Source organism: Maniola jurtina, chromosome 23 (assembly GCF_905333055.1).
Source record: "Maniola jurtina chromosome 23, ilManJurt1.1, whole genome shotgun sequence".
NCBI classification, from domain to species: domain Eukaryota; kingdom Metazoa; phylum Arthropoda; class Insecta; order Lepidoptera; family Nymphalidae; genus Maniola; species Maniola jurtina.
In genome coordinates, this window is record NC_060051.1 from 6,636,760 (window position 1) to 6,653,773 (window position 17,014).

The following is a 17,014-nucleotide window of genomic DNA, read 5'->3' on the forward strand; positions in this document are numbered from 1 at the left end:
ATATAGTATAATTATTAATAATTCTGTACACGGAACACAGAATAAAACACAAGTAGGTATCACTACATTGATCACGTTGACTAAATAATAGGGTTACCACCTACCACTTCTTGATTTACGGGTTACCAGCATCAAAAATACGGGGTTTAGATTCGTTCCCCTGAAATACGGGGTAACCTGTAAAATACGGGGCATCTGGCAATCCTAAAACAATAGGACAGATTTTTTGGGTTAAGAGAAATTTCCCTAGCGCGCTCTTCATACACACGTAGTTTGGTTTTCATCATTTGAATGTTAACAAATCAATGAAATTTTGCGGACACGTTCTAGGGTTTCTAGAGACATGTTTTCATTTATTTTTTTGTGATTTTTTTGATCTTAAAGTATATTACTGACCGGATGATTTGGAATTAACTAATAGTTTAATTTTTAGAAGTCAAAAAATAAAAATAAAATTAAGTTTCTTATTCTTCTTGCCTAACTTTAAATGACGGATTCAACGCATGAGAGTAACGAATACATTTGCATACATAACAGCGTTTCCCAAATTTTGTGTGCCCAAATTAAAGAAAAATTGATTCCGAAAAGGCAGAGAAATTCAGAGATAAATTATGCAATTTCCTTTTGGAATAGGTATTACCACAAAAAATAATTCTTTCTCTTCAAAATACATAATTTTATTGCTATTACATAGTCAAACCGAGACGTAGAATATTTATGAAACCTATAACCCCATGAACCATGCGAGAATGAAATATGTATGTCCTAACCATATTATGTAACTATCTAAACGCTGTTTATTTTTTTAACGTAAGTTGTAACTGCAACAAAGTGTAAAATGATTAATAGAGAGTCAGCCTTAAAATTGCTGTCAAAAGTATTTTAAATACTGATCCTAACTTTCCATTTACATTTCTGTCTGTTACAAAATCTATGCATAACTTGTCAAAGATAAAATTAAAAAAAAAAAAAAAAAAACAAGAAAACTATACTCTGTCCGCGGAATGAAGTTAGTATAGCGCTCTCTCTGTTACGTAATCTCATACAAATGATAGAGCCAAAAATTTAGTCGCTAACAATTTTGAGTCACCAACCAATCACAAACGAAACTATGTTTTCTAATTGAATTTCAAATGTTTTTTCAAAACATTTTCAAATTGAATTTCAAATGTTTTTTGAAAACATGTTTGTGATTGGTTAGTGACTCAAAATGGTTAGCGCCCACTGAGATGTTTGGCTCTATCATTTGCATGGGATAACGTAACAGAGAGTGCATTATACTAACTTAATTCCGCGGATAGGGCACAGAGATATAGAAAATTATGTTATCCTGACACTATTGCATATTTTATTTATTTTATAACACAAGTTATTAGTTTCCATTTTTAATTAGGTACCTAGTTAATTAAATTCCCAACTTAATATTTCAATCAAAAATTCAAATTCCTTAGCGTCCACGCTTGGGCAATACTAAACTATTTGAGAACCTATGGAATATGGGTGTAAAAATATAAAACTTATGTACAACAAATATCACTAGTTTTTTTTAGTAGATAGCTGTTGTTAATATTAGTTGTGCTTTATTAACATTGGAATAAATTATGATTGTAAAATTGTTAGTGTACTAGAGTACTACAAATAAATCTATTGTAAAAGGACGTTTTATTCATGTAATTTGTGCCACTAAGAGGAATCAGTCATATTGAGGAATTTCTTATAAGATACTATTAAGGTAGACTTTGCAGTACGCGACCGCGACGATTGTTAGGCCCGGTATCCACCAGAGCAGAGATGGTCGGAACTGTGTTTAGCAGACCAGTCAGCTTACTGTTAGTAGACGCGAAAAAATGATCACGTAATCTAACAATAATCTGATTGATCCGCTAAAACATCTTCGCTCTGGTGGACACTGGGACTTAGGCGTCACTTGCTCAGAATACAAATGTACCTATAGAAGAGCATTTAAGGTAAGCGACTGCGACGCGACACTTTGCATGCCATCGCGCGACAGTTTGCATTCAACCGCGCGACACTAAGGATAAGCCCGTATTGTAAAAAATTTCGCAGAACTCTATAACATGGGAATTGTATGAAACCGTTCGTGTGTATTTTCGTGGCTTCATACAATTTCCGTATAGGTATTTTAAAATTTTGCGGGCTTACCCTAAGGTTGAAATTTTGATTTGACTTAAGTTTCAGTTAAAACGAGACAGATTTATGCCAGCGGCATAACGCTGTCTCATTTTAACGTCTTAAGTCTGAGCAAAGTCGAAATGCGCTCTGTAGATGCAAGTGGCCGTATTCATAATCATTACTTAAAGGTCTCACAGTACGCTCGAACGCATAGTGTAGGTTCCACCAATCAGATCATTGTAAATTGACGTGATACAGTCATCTGATTGGTGGAACGGACACTGTGCGTTCGAGCGCACTATGAGACCTCATAGTAACGTTTGTGAATACGGGTGTTAGTGTCACGCGGTTGTCTGCAAAGTGCGGCGCAAAGTCCGTACCCTACCGTACCGTGAGAAAATGTAGATACATTTTATTTGATAATGGGAAGATTAGTTCAAGTCTTTCGATATTTTAATGGAGATGGTTCCTTATCAGATCATATACATAGTTATGTTGCATGAGTATTTTTTTGATTAGTGGGTTGATTTTGTACTAAACTGGAATGTCGAATCGGTATGGTTAGTCGATTTTTTTTTCGTGTTACTTTCTGTGTGCTAGTATAATAAATCATTATATATTTTTGTTCGTTAGGCGTTCATATTGTTTTGATTTTATAGAAAAGAAAAAAATCCTCACCTCGTTAGTCTTTTTTAAAAGCTACTTTCTATTTAATTTTTGTTTCATTATTTTTTTAAAGCTATCGCAGATTAAGTCTTATTTTATGTTGATTTTTTTCACAAAAAAAGTAAAATACTTAACACAATCTTCAAGCGACAGGTATATATCAATTGATTTTTAATCCTAATTTAATTTATCATAAATTATAAATGCACAACAAACGATTTTTATACCCATCGTGGCGAAAAAAGTGGAAAAAATCCCTAAAAATTAGAGAATATTTGAATTTTCTACCAATATAAACTAAATCATACAATGTACAAAACATCTTTGGTAACCCAAAATATTTTCAGTATAAGTAATATAATATAATATAAATTTGACACCAAAAGATTTTTTATGGATGTTGATTTAAAAAATAAGTTAGATATATACATTTTTTTATAAAACTAAAGAGTTGTGATGTGCACATTGTAGTGAATCTTAATTATATAAAATTAAGAAATAATTATCTATAATATATTGCATAAATCTAATTAATTAAATACGAAAGTATAAAAAATTTATGTTAAATGTTCATTAGGAATAAAACTTGCAGCTATAAATGTATATTAAAAATGTCATTTTCACGCCAATATGATTTTCTGAACGTTTTTAGTGTACAGATTTACAAAAGTTGATGTGTGCAAGTTTGCTCAGTGACTTGTCAGAGCTAACCTCCCAGACCAGGGCGCGTTTGGAACCCTGGTAGTTATAAAAAGTTTACGTACTTGATCAACATCAATTATCTAACAAATTCAACAATTAGACAATCAAAAAGTGTACCCAATTTGAATTAAGGCTTTGACTTTGACTAACTTCTGCAAGTTTTATTGCTAGTAGACAATTAGCTTTTGAATAAAATTAATGAATAATATTTTGCCCTTGTAATTTTTAACTGACAAGGCTGACTCTTACAGACACGATGAGAGTACGTAACAATGCGTTGGCTTTGATCAAATCCGCACTACTGCAAGTAATATTTAGATATTATACTCTATCTGCGGCATGAAGTTAGTATAGCTCTCTCTCTCTGTTACGTAATCCCATACAAATGATAGAGCCGAAAATCTCAGTGAGCGTTAACCATTTTTTAGTCACTACCAATCACAAACTTAGGTACATATTTCCAAAAAAACATTCGGAGTTCAATTCGAAAATGGTATCAAAAAACATTCGAAATTCAATTAGAAAACATAGTTTCGTTTGTGATTGGTTGGTGTCTCGAAATGGTTAACGCCCACTGACATTCTTGGCTCTATCATTTGTATGGGATTACGAAACAGAGAGATTCCGCGTATAGGGTATAGTTCAAACTACTTCTTACCAGAAAATAGGAAGAAGACTTTCCAAAAATCTTTGGGAACCAGTGTACGAATCCCATCATGTCAACAATGCAATTTAAATGATTAAATAATATGTCAATAATAAATTAATATTTTAACGCACTTTTTGGATAATTATCGAAGTTTCTTTTATATAAAACAGTCGTTCGTTCATTTGTCTAGTCTGTAGGTTGGCTAGTTAAGCTGGCTTACCATTAGAGATGTACACAGTTGAGCGATAGAGTCGATATCTTCATCACAGCGATAAAATGCTGTGATGTTTTGTATAGCGGTAGTTTGTGGGGCTAGAATTCATTATTAAAGAGAGTAAAATTAAATAAAAATCATGGTTTTTATTATTTATTTATAACTACACTCCGAGACCCTATTTGTCTAAGAATAAATCAACCAAATAACTTAGTCACTGTGGACGTCCACTGCTGGACATCATCATTACTATCAACCCATCGCCGACTCACTACTACTGAATAAGAAGGCCGCCGCGCGCTGCCTGCAATTCCATTCATTCATAACAGACAAGGACAGGTATAGTCAAGACATCACGGATTTACCTAGTGTGTGAAAGAGATAGGTGTTGACGACGGATATTGGAAGAGTAATCTCATATGTGGTTCAAGCGTAGGCTCGAACACCTAAATGAAAATTTTTTGGCCATCGTGCCTCAGAGCCTCGATAGCTCAACGGTTGAGAAGCGGACTGAATTCCGAAAGGTTGGCGGTTCAAACACCACCCGTTGCACTATTGTCGTACCAACCTGGCACAAGCTTTACGCTTAATTGGAGGGGAAACGGGAGTATTAGTCATGATTAACATGGCTGGTCAAGTGCGGATTGATGAACAGATCAGTCCCACGGAACCTCATTCCTCATACGCATGGCTAAGGTTTGAAATACTCTATCGCGATTAGTGTTTCGTACCAATTACAATCCGGGTATCTTTAAAACAAGAGTGAATAAGCACCTTCTAGGTAAACGCGTCCCATCTTAGACCACATCATCACTTTCCATCAGGTGTGATTGTGGTCAAGCGCTTACCTATAGTAAATTTAAAAAAAAAACCGGTGGATGTCCAGCAGTGGACGACTATCGGTTGACGATGATATTATGATGTTATTAATTTATTGATTGTTCTTAGCTGACTGCTCAACTTTCTCACTATCTCTCGTGGATAGCCAACCTTTAAAGTGATTGGAATACGTGTATAGAATATAAAAAAGGTAAGAAAAAATTTGCTAAGCGAAAAACACCTATATTGTATACGGAATAGAATTCAAACTAACTACGCGATTATACTTAACTAAGCCTAAAATGGCACATACAAGAGCTTCCAGCGCACAAAACATAGTCCGCTCATTTCCATTTTAACAATTTAAGGCTGGGGTCGCACCACATTCAATCATATATTTTTGGGGAGCAATTCATAGTTTTCAATAAGAACCCTTGATAAATCAATTTGGTTAATAATGTGGCTATGTACAACTGTGTTAATAGTATTAATTGAGCAATAATTAAATATACTATACAATTTAATACGAGTACGTAAGATATTGAATATCATATCAGTTTATTTATGAATTTTAATTTATTTATTTTGTTACATGAAATAAACTAGTTTGTAGCGGACATACTTTCGACAATGCAAAAGACCTTGTAAGTCTATTTGAATATATTATTTAATATTTTTATTTTGAACTACTATTTTTAGTAATCATGTAGTTAGCAATTAGCATATTTCTATAACGTTATGAATGATTTAAGCTTTCAATTTATATTTCATTAATATAAGTTTTATATAGATATTCATTTTATAGCTTATCTTCAGTACGACCCAAGCCTTACTCTTTACCGGCCATTACGCAAAATGTACGTGATATGAAAACACCTATTTTTATTACATTATTATAATATATAAATTTGTGCTCAACTGATTTTTATTTACTTTATTTATATACATATTTATGATTGCACAGATCCATTTTGAATCGGTCTTTAACTTAAACTCAAAGCAGAAATTTCTATAGAATAAACGTCATTTAAATTGAATTTTCGATAAAAACCTGATTTCATAGGATATCCAAGTCAAAATCCAAGTTTTAAATGATTTTTTATGGTTCAAAATATATATATTTCCAAGAATTATATATTGGTTATTATGTTACTTAGGTGTTAGTTAAAAACTGATTCAAAATAACGTTTATAACCTGAAAAGCGATAGTAAATCTGAGATCTATATACATGTTATTATATTTCCCATATTACGAACACTTCGCACAAACACCTACGACGGACAATTCTATGTGAAAATAAAAAATAAATATCGTAAAAATAATTATTATGGCCTACAAGTAGTATCATAAGGTAAAAATTTGTACATACATAATTATACAGGTAATAAATTACTCATAAAACAGTGATATAGTCGTCCTATTTCACGAAGACCATTTGGCTATGTGTATGTGAGTGCACACGTACACATGGTCATAGTGAGCGTGGCGCTTAGGCTGAACTCTACAGAGCGCAATTTGACTTTGCTCAGACTTGAGACTGAGTTAAAATGAGAGATATACATCTGTCTCGTTTTAACTCTGTCTTAAGAGGGGTCTCTCCGTCACTCACTCCATACAAACGTAGTTCCAATTTCACTTGAATATTAAACAACCAAAGTCCATGAAGTTTTGCAGACATATTCTAGAAACTAATATCTATGCCTGTGGTTTTCCAGATTTCCGTTAAAATATTCGGTTTCAAAGTTGCGCGGTCTTAAAAATTCACATACAAATCTTTGAGCCCCTGTAATTTTAAAACTACATATTTAAAAAAAAAAAACTAAAACACCACAGGCACAAATATTAGTTTCTAGAAGATGTCTGTAAAATTTCATGGACTTTGGTTGCTTAATATTCAAATGAAATGGGAACTACGATTGTATGGAGTAAGTGACGGAGAGAGCCTCGTTAAGTCTAAGCAAAGTCAGAGTGCCGTCTCGACCGCGACGCGGTTATTATTACGCACACAAATGCGTTAACATTTATCGGAACACTCACTACTACAATCAAGGCTGAGCGATCATCGTGAAATAGACCAACTATACCAATGAAATTTTTGTACCAAAATTAAATTTCAAGTTCAGAGCTGCCAGACGTTATTAATAGGGGTTGTTATTAGGGGTTTTTATTAGGGGTTGTTATTAGAGTATGTTACACTATCAATACCGTATCACGATTTTGATATTGCAGGGTTTCAAGAACATCCGAATATAGCACCTACTACCACTTTCATAAGTTGCATCGGCAAAATTCATTTGCGCAGAAAATGCTGACTGAATTCGAATGTACTCCAATAGAATAGAATAGAATAGAATAGATTTTTATTCAAATAAACTTTTACAAGTGCTTTTGAATCGTCAAATAATTTACCACTGGTTCGGAATGCCGTTCCTACCGAGAAGAACCAGCAAGAAACTCGGCGGTTGCTCTTTTCAATTGTTCAATTTACAATAATATTACAGAAATACAGACCTTATTTAAAACACAAGAATAAGAGACTCAAGCTATCACGCTCATAATTCGCGCGTACAAAACATGCCGCGAAGGCAACAACCAATAGCGGACGAACGCGCGTTGATTGGCGAGCTATTTTCGCGCCATACGAAATTAGATTTCTGCGCAAGTACATCGGCCGTAAGAAAGTGGTAGTAGTGGTAGTATTGAGATGAAAAAGGACCCCAGATGGGTTTGAAACTAGTCGGGTTTACATCGACTAAATACGTGATCCATATTAGAGGATCGCGCGATAATATTGATAGTGTAAGTGTAACTGATAACAGGACTCAGTTTTGACAAACGAATCACTAAAACACACCCAATTTTCACAACTTTAGTTTTAGTTTTGGTACAAATCGATATCAGTTTCTATTCATTCGTTACTTCATTTTTCATTGTAAGGTTGCATCTATGTGCCATAACCTTCAGTGTATATTCAAAAAAATTGCACGTTTCACATCTTTAACGCCTTTATCACACTAACGCATTCACAAACGGTATGCCGTACGTCATAAGCCCGCTCTGGCATCTGGATCCGCATCCGATGTTGGTTTCCTTGTCCACAACAACCGAATTGCAAAAAATTGCAAGTAGAGGGATATTTTAGTTGAGCAGAGTTCACGCACAAACGCAAAAAACGCAACCGCAATTCACGCGCGTCAAGGCAATAACAGTTTCACTACCGCGTGCGAAAGCGCCGGTGTGCTAAAGTCGTTAAGGTCCAAGATAACCCAAAACCATGCGTTTTCCACACAAGAATTGCCCGAAAAAAGACCCATACGGAACAATACATCATAATTGACGTACCACTTAAAAGCAGTCTTCACAATTAATACAATAATTATTACAACACTAGATTATAATAAAAATACTGGACCTTTACTTGATTTAGTAGGAATTATACGAATATGTTACACTATCTTTTTCAGTTTTTTTTGTAATGCAGTATAGTGTGTACATTTTGAGATCTCACTCACCAATTTTAGCCTTATGTATTAACTGTCATGAAAGTTCAGTTCACTTTAAAATTAAAAACTAAAACCGTACTTAAAACATGACAGTTAACACATGGAGCTGAAATGGCGAGTGAGGTCTCAAAATGTATTTTCAACTGCCCGTTATTATTAAGACTGTCTGATAGAATTAAAATGGTTTACAACGTCTTATTTCATATAATCAAATTTTTTTAAATCCGGAATTCATCTTTCCTAAAAACAAGGACTTGTGGTTGATATTGTTCGGGAAAAATGACAACAAACAAGGGGTTAATTACGCAACGCACTCGGTATCAATATTGAGGTTAAGCTAAGCTCTCCACCTAAGCGGAGAGGAGATGTGTTCAGACGACCAATCAGATTCATAATAGATGACGCGAAAAAATTATCACATCATCTTTTAAAAATCTGATTGGTTGACTGTACACATCTCCTCTTCTCTCCACTTGGGTGGATACCAGGCCTAAAGACATTAAAGACTATCGATATGACAACAGAGAACAAACATTTATTACATCACTAGATGATGCCCGCGACTTCGTCCGCGTGGATTTAAGTTTTTTGAAATCCCGTGGGAACTCTTTGATTTTCCGGGATAAAAAGTAGCCTATGTGCTAATCCTGGATATTATCTATCTCCATTCCAAATTTCAGCCAAATCCGTCCAGTAGTTTTTGCGTGAAGGAGTAACAAACACACACACACACATACAAACTTTCACCTTTATAATATTAGGTGTGATGATCAACCCATTTCCGCCCCACTACTGACTACGGGCCTCCTCTCAGAATGGAAGGGTTTAGGCCATAGTCTGCCAAGCTGGCCCAATGCGGATTGGCAGACTTCACACACCTTTGAGAACATGGAGAACTCTCAAGCATGCAGTTCTCACGATGTTTTCCTTCACCGTTAAAGCAAGTGATATTTAATTGCTTAAAACATTTATTTACTTTAAACAAACAGTATGAGTGTTTATTTTTGAATCAACAGTGGTTTTTACTCCTTGTGCAAGCTGGAGCTTTTAGTGCCTACTGTCCTTATCCGTGTCCAATGTTTTTTTTTTTTAATTCTAATATTTTTAAGGGGCTTTTATAGGTGTCCTATATGCCAGCCCCATCGGTACAATCTAAATTAAAATTAAACTAGGTATATACCTAAAACTACAACAATTTGAGAGTATCACTAACAAATTCATACACTTTCATTGCCGAAACGCTCAAAGGTTTGTTTAAAATACAGTTGAAAATACCAATATTCATAAAATTTAAATTTAGTTCGTGTCCAATGTTTAGCAGACCAATAAAATTATTTACTGACAGATGGTGTTACGACGATGACAATGGATTTGTATAACCGCAAAGTTAGTAACTAGCTGCTTTTGGGAACCATCAAAGTTATAATGACGGCAAGTGCGTAGCGTAATAACCCCTTCTGATACCCGTACTCTATATCTATGTACATGTAATACACAACCGCATATTCATAATAGACGAAACCTTAAGCACGTACTTCGTATTTCCTATACATTCAATATAACCTGACTCTATCCTTATACATTTACAACGATTAACACGATCAAAATCGGCTTACTTACACAGAGATAAAGTGCTAATTCGATTGTACGTAATCTCTTACTTAAATTAGCATGTCTAAAGGCAATTTTACGCTGAAGCAACAACATGCGACAATGTGGCATGCTATAAATGGAAACATTATTTTGTGGCCTCAAACAGCATGCGGTAGTCTATTTTGTGCTGAAATAACATCTTATTGCAGAACTAGCTGATGCCCGCAGCTTCGCCCGCGTGGATTGGTCAGATCTCCTGCAGCATCAGGATTGAGGAGTTGGACTCCAAATTTTTTATGAAACAATGTCGCAAAGTTCCTCTATCGATTAAAAAAGAAATGACGCAAATCGGTTCAGAAATCTCGGAGATTTCGGTGTACATAGGTAGAAATACAGAACTCCCTTTTTGAAAGTCGGTTAAAAAAGTAGCCTATGTTACTCCCTGGTCAATTCTCTACTTGTCTGTGAAAATCCCGTCAAAATCGGTTCAGCCGTTCCCAAGATTAGCCTTTTCAAACAGACAGACAGACAGACAGACAAAAATTTTAAAAACGTGTGATTCAGTTATAGTATCGTTCAAATAACCATATGACCTTAATATGCGGTAGTTATTTCGAAATTACAGACAGACACTCCAATTTTATTTATTAGTATAGATGAAATATTACTTACGACATACAGTCTGACAGTCAGTCAGTTCTTGCTACATTTTAAATTACTTGGAATTCATAGTCAAGATAGGGGCTTCTTTAGGGGACCATTAAGATGGCATGTGTCATATCCAACTTTTATGCAATGCATTCCAATGACTATGAATTCCAAAGTTAAACATACGACCTTGTGGCATGTCTCAATATTGCAGTGTTGCTCTGGCGTAAAACTGTTTTAAAACTAGTGCTATCCTTGTCGCAATGTACCTTGCGGAAAAGGACAGCACTACTTTTAGACCTATCATTTTAGTTTAGAGATTATGCGCAATTGAAATAACATCAATGGCAGCGCAACCAATATATTGCAACCAAACTTATTTGTATAGTCAACGACTGAAATTCTTTGTATTTCGTACACACGATTTTTTTCAAAATTCCGGAATGTCTTTTAATACTTAAGAACATCTCAAATATTACGTGAACAATTTTTGACGTTTTATCTATACAGTAAATCAGCCAAGCTAATTCATAGCCATAATTTTTAGAGTTCCGTACCTCAAAAGGAAAAACGGAACCCTTATAGGATCACTTTGCTGTCTGTCTGTCTATCTGTCCATCCGTCGTGTCTGTCAAGTTATGCCAGTTGAAACATTATAGCAGCGGTTTACCTCTTGATCATCCTTACGATTCTGTCGAGGGAAAAATATAGAAGTTCTAAGTACTAAGAGACATTTCAGTATACGAGCGTAATATCAGTGAGATGTAACAATTGTTCGTAAAACAAGTAATATTCCTTTATTCAAGAAAGTAAAAACACCAAGTTGTAAGCGTACACATACACATACGAATAATAGTAACGGTATAAGTCGCGCCAAACATCTTGTTCGGTCTGAATGCTTGCAAATATCCAATGGAGTGTTGATCGTTAGATACCTAAAACCGGGTTGGCTGTACTAATAACAATATCTAAGGATATGTAATTTTTGTACAATGACGGCCTAAAGCCCGACGCACATATGGCGGAGCACAGCGCAGAGCATGCCCGCGAAGTTTTCTAATCGCGTGACACATTACGCGAATTTCTACCAGAGAATGCGCGAGCACGCGAGGGACTGCGCGCGGATGCGCGAGTATCCGCACGGATGCACAATTGATTTTAGACATTATTTCAATGAGGACAATGCCGATAATACTGTGACTGTGAAAAATGCTCTGCGCTGCGCTCCGCCATATGTGCGCCGGCCCTTGAAGGTACCATAACGCATACCCAACACACAGCAATATAATTAAACACACACACTGTTTCAACGTCAATTATTTCATTGAGAATTTTCTTCCCTCCAAGGTCATATTGACATCACTCAAGGTTCAACAGCATGTGTGATAGATATATTTGTAATAATCTCTTACTACCGCGATAAGTTGTGCATGGTGCCATTTTTGAGCTTTTTTTCCTTTACATTTTCTTAGATATCGTTAGATATTAATTGTCTGTACCCAAATTTGGGCACCAAAAACGTTATTTAGACCTCAAAAACCTCTTTCAGGTCGATTCAAATCTTTCAGATATTTCAGGTCAATGACTATTTAGTCATCTAAAACCTGAAAGATTTGAAATATTAGAATTTGTTCTGAGACAGGTGTTCGGGATTTCACTCGTTTACTCTTTCGCACGTTTGGATAAAACGACACCTTCGAGCATGCTTAAAATATGGCGCCCCGTTACCAGTCTATAAAAGTAGTAGTTATTTAACAAAACCTGCAGGTCTCAAAGTACTGCTATCGTTTTTATGAGTGAACATTGTGAAAGTTATTTCGGTAAGCCTCTTTTTCAGACCGAACTAGAAATTTAGCGCGACTTTCAATACATATTATTTCACTAGTCTAAGAATACCGAGTTTCAATGTCATTTCCATTATGTAATACGAAACGTCGCAAAATGCAATCACAATAATATAATCATAAAAACACCAATCATCAAGTATTCGCACCAAACAGTTTTTCGTGGATGTGTAACATGATGTGATGTGATGACCAGAGAACTGTGATGATGTCTATCACGTCTACGTGATATAAGACCGCACAACACTCTGAGTATTCAGTTTATACAATTCAATGTATGGTTTATTCATTTACCATGAGTCCGGTGGTGATGATGAGAGTGACCTAGAAACAAAAAATATGTTTGAACAAATTGCTAACAAAGATTTAATATAAGTTTCAAGTAGTTTAAATTCTAAGTTAGAAGGGAAATGGAAATGAGTACTGCAAATGTTCATGGGCAACGGTAATCACTTAACATCAGGTGACCCACCTGCTCGTTTGCTCGCTATTTTATTATTTAAAAAAAACTAACGCCTAAGCGTGAACTCAATTCATACATACGCGTGAAGTCACGGCCTTCAGACGTAAGCGTAAAGAATGCGTGCAGAATTCGTAAGTGTGAGCGTGCACTCGTTTCACGCGTAAGCGTGAGCATATGGACTCAAGCGTTAACATGAATGGTCACTTTCTGCACGTGTAAGCGTGAACGTAATGCTTTTTACGCGTAAGCGTGAACTTTCATTCCCTTCGCGCGAAAGCGTGAACGTACACTCCTTCCACGTGTAAGCATGATAATCTGCTTAAACTTGAACTTCATCAAAAAGAAATATTGCCAACTTGTTCAGACATTACCTGGTTCAGCTGTCGGGACGCGGCAGTTTGTGCGCGTACGCCGCCAGCGCACTGTAGGCGGCCAGTAACGCTTTGGGCGAATGTGCCTGTGGTACTTCGGACAAGCTCCCGCTGCCGTGCGGCGACGCACAGTTGTGCGCTTGTGCGTTGGGCGCGCATCTGGAGTGTGCGTTGAGTGCGCTACTGCAGTAGAGGTCGGCGGAGGTGCAGGGAGGGGCGAACTCCGCGCCCGGCTCGGATATGGCGGGGTTCCGCACGCCCCCGCACGCTGCGCTCAGCGAGCAGAATGTCAACGCTCGCCAACCGCCGTATCTATGTAAAAATGCATTAACCATACTTTTCCATTAAATATTAAGGGTGACCACTATAAGCACAGCAACTGAGTTGTAATTGCGATACATTGTAGTACATATGTACATGAAATATGTATTTCATTTCACTCGCTCGGGCTGAGATCTAGAGGGCACTAATAATAGTAATAGATTTCTCCATCCTAACTTTGACCACATTGAACCCTATAGTTTATATTTATTTATTTTTATTCAGGTACAAGTTAACCCTTGACTGCAATCTCACCTTACCAGGTGGTAAGTGATGATGCAGTCTAAGATGAAAGCGGGCTAACGTGGAAGAAGTATGGCAGTTTTTTTTGGTTTCTACACGGCATCCTATCGGAAGGCCCCATCGTTTGGCGGCACGGCTTTGCCAGAAGGATGGTAAGTAGCCACGGCCGAAGCTTCCCTCCAAAACAGAGAATTATTTAAAAAAAATAGCTGTATCAACTTACTTGTCAACAACAACAACTGGTCCATTCTTATACTCCATCTGACACGCAGCCACAAACTCGACCAACGCGAAGGAGTCCTCAAACGGCGCGATCAGTCTATTTATAGCCTCTTCCCTCTCGCTCGCACAGCTGGCTTGCCGCACCGCTCGCACACACTCATTGTCATCCGGCCTACCCATCGTATATTCACTGGTATGACCGTCCAACCAACCACTGCACTTTATAAACTTAACACTTAACTGATAATCGTCTTGTAACGAATGAACTGAGACATTAGTAACTTCTATGACCCTATCCGAAGAAACTTCTGGAACATTACTATTGACCCTTTCGAAGACATATACAGGTCTTCTTAATTCTGCTTCCTCTTGAACGGTTAAAGAGGGAGCTATCGGGGGTGGGGGTGGTGCGGTATCGGGGGGTGAACCAGCGGTTCTTGACCCCCATTCAGGGAATTTAAACTTTGTTGGGGAGCTCAACTTAAAATTTTTCAAGGACATTTTTGACGGACTTCTCGGGGATTTTGGACCGTTTTTCTTTTCGGATAGAGATGAGAATAGATCTCCGTTTGCTATCGATTTTCGGGCGGATAGATCTCTGTTGCCACTGAGACGTTCCAGCCTTAACTCTGTTCTATCAAATCTATACGCTGGTTCTGGAGAATCATTTGCTGGGGAAGTGTTCTCTGGTATTAATCTTTCGTCATCAGCGCATTCACTGCCTTCTGTCCGTCTGTAGCCGTTGGTTTCTGGTTCGGTGGGCGATTCGCTCTGAGTTTTTCGTTCCGATCTCCTGTACGCTACGTATGTGTCTTTAGAAACAAAGCTCGCTCGGAAGTTCGCTACGAATAACTCGTTTTCCTCTTCGGTGGGCCAAAATACGTCGCAATCCTATAAAGAAAATTAAATGTTTGATTATATTTAGGATATGACTAGCTGATGCCCGCAGCTTCGCCCGCGTGGATTGGTCAGATCCCCTGCAGCATCAGGATTGAGGAGTTGGACTCCAAATTTTTTATGAAACAATGTCGCAAAGTTCCTCTATCGATTAAAAAAGAAATGACGCAAATCGGTTCAGAAATCTCGGAGATTTCGGTGTATATAGGTAGAAAAACACAACTCCCTTTTTGAAAGTCGGTTAAAAAAGTAGCCTATGTTACTCCCTGGTCAATTCTCTACTTGTCTGTGAAAATCCCGTCAAAATCGGTTCAGCCGTTCCCAAGATTAGCCTTTTCAAACAGACGACAGACAGACAGACAAAAATTTAAAAAAAGTGTGATTCAGTTATAGTATCGTTCAAATAACCATATGACCTTAATATGCGGTAGTTATTTCGAAATTACAGACAGACAATCCAATTTTATTTATTAGTATAGATACTCGCGATTTAGACTTTCCGGGATAAAACGGAGTCTAAGTCTATTCTCAAGATGCAAGCCATCTCAGTACCAAATTTCGTCCAAATAGGATAAGCAGATAGGCCGTGAAAAGGTAACAAACAGACAGACACTTTCGTATTTACAATATTAATAGGGATAAACTTATTGATACCTAAGCAAGCGTGGACTACTCCATGAAACCTTTGATAGATGTGTTAATCTTCCTTCACAACGCATTATCTATCTGATTATCTATTTCTCTCTGTTCCTGTGAGATGCACCTCAAAACTATTTTTCCCCTTCTTTTTTCAAACAGCAAGGTCCCATAAAAGCTTAAACTCACTCAATCCAAACTAAAAAAATCCCGTTTCAGACTACAAAATCAATCTTTGGAAAGGACTCTTTGTCAAAAATACGAAAAATACCTGTTTAAAAAAAAAAAATAGTAAAAACTTACAGGGTCAGTAGGGTTATCGGCCAAAAGTAATACAAGTTGGGCAGTGTGGTCCCATAATAGCCTCCACAACTCGGGGGAGTCGCCGGGGTGTTGAGCCACTGCGTACTCCCTCATACGTCGTCTCCCGCACACCCATGACGCATTTACGTATTCGCTACCTGTAAAAGGATTCAAACTATAGAATTTCCCTCGCCAGCGTGAATTTCGGTTTTTTTAATCCCGTAGGGTCTCTTTAATTTTCCAAGATAAAAAGTAGCCTATGCTCTTCTCCGGATGCATCCCAAGTCTGTACCAAACATTAAAATCGGTTCAGCGGTTGGGCCGTGAAAACGTAGCAGACAGACAGACACACACTTTCCCATTTATAATATTAGTATTAGTATATTATGGATTGCTTACCGGTGGAGTAAAACATGGTGATAGGAAACCTGCATGTCTGAGAGTTCTCCAAAATTATTTCTAACTAGATGATGCCCGCGACTTCGTCCGCGTGGATTTAGGTTTTTTAAATCCCGTGGAAACTTTTTGATTTCCCGGGATAAAAATTGTCCCATGTCAATTTCCGGGACGCAAGCTACCTCTGTGCCAAATTTCATATAAACCGATTAAACATATGGGCTATGAATACCTGTTAACCAGGAAAATTAAATTCGAATATTATCTAATCAATCAATCTGTGTATTATCTTATTCTTAGCAACATTTTTTGTCAAAAACAGCTCGAGTATTTTTAATAAATAACAACGTTGCTAAGTAACTATCGTCAGACTTATTACAGACATTTTTT

General features: G+C 36.8%; 1 protein-coding gene and 1 long non-coding RNA gene across 5 annotated transcripts in view; one reads left to right on the forward strand and one right to left on the reverse strand.

Annotated features, from left to right (window-relative positions):
• Window positions 1-1,120: 1,120 nt before the first annotated feature.
• On the forward strand, window positions 1,121-11,474 carry LOC123877413. The gene is made up of 3 exons (XR_006798579.1): window positions 1,121-3,928; window positions 7,111-7,113; window positions 11,463-11,474. It is a non-coding gene; the product is annotated as an uncharacterized LOC123877413 (long non-coding RNA).
• Window positions 11,475-12,154: 680 nt separating this feature from the next.
• LOC123877394 overlaps window positions 12,155-17,014 on the reverse strand; it is a 28,637-nt gene continuing 23,777 nt past the window's right edge. For all 4 annotated transcript variants that reach the window (XM_045924131.1, XM_045924130.1, XM_045924132.1 and 1 more), the window contains 4 exons: window positions 16,229-16,386; window positions 14,394-15,283; window positions 13,607-13,918; window positions 12,155-13,096 (listed from right to left, as the gene is read on the reverse strand). In XM_045924131.1, the coding sequence (XP_045780087.1) occupies window positions 13,612-13,918; window positions 14,394-15,283; window positions 16,229-16,386 (1,355 nt within the window). In that variant the 3' untranslated portion in view covers window positions 12,155-13,096; window positions 13,607-13,611. The remainder of the gene's footprint in view (window positions 13,097-13,606; window positions 13,919-14,393; window positions 15,284-16,228; window positions 16,387-17,014) is intronic.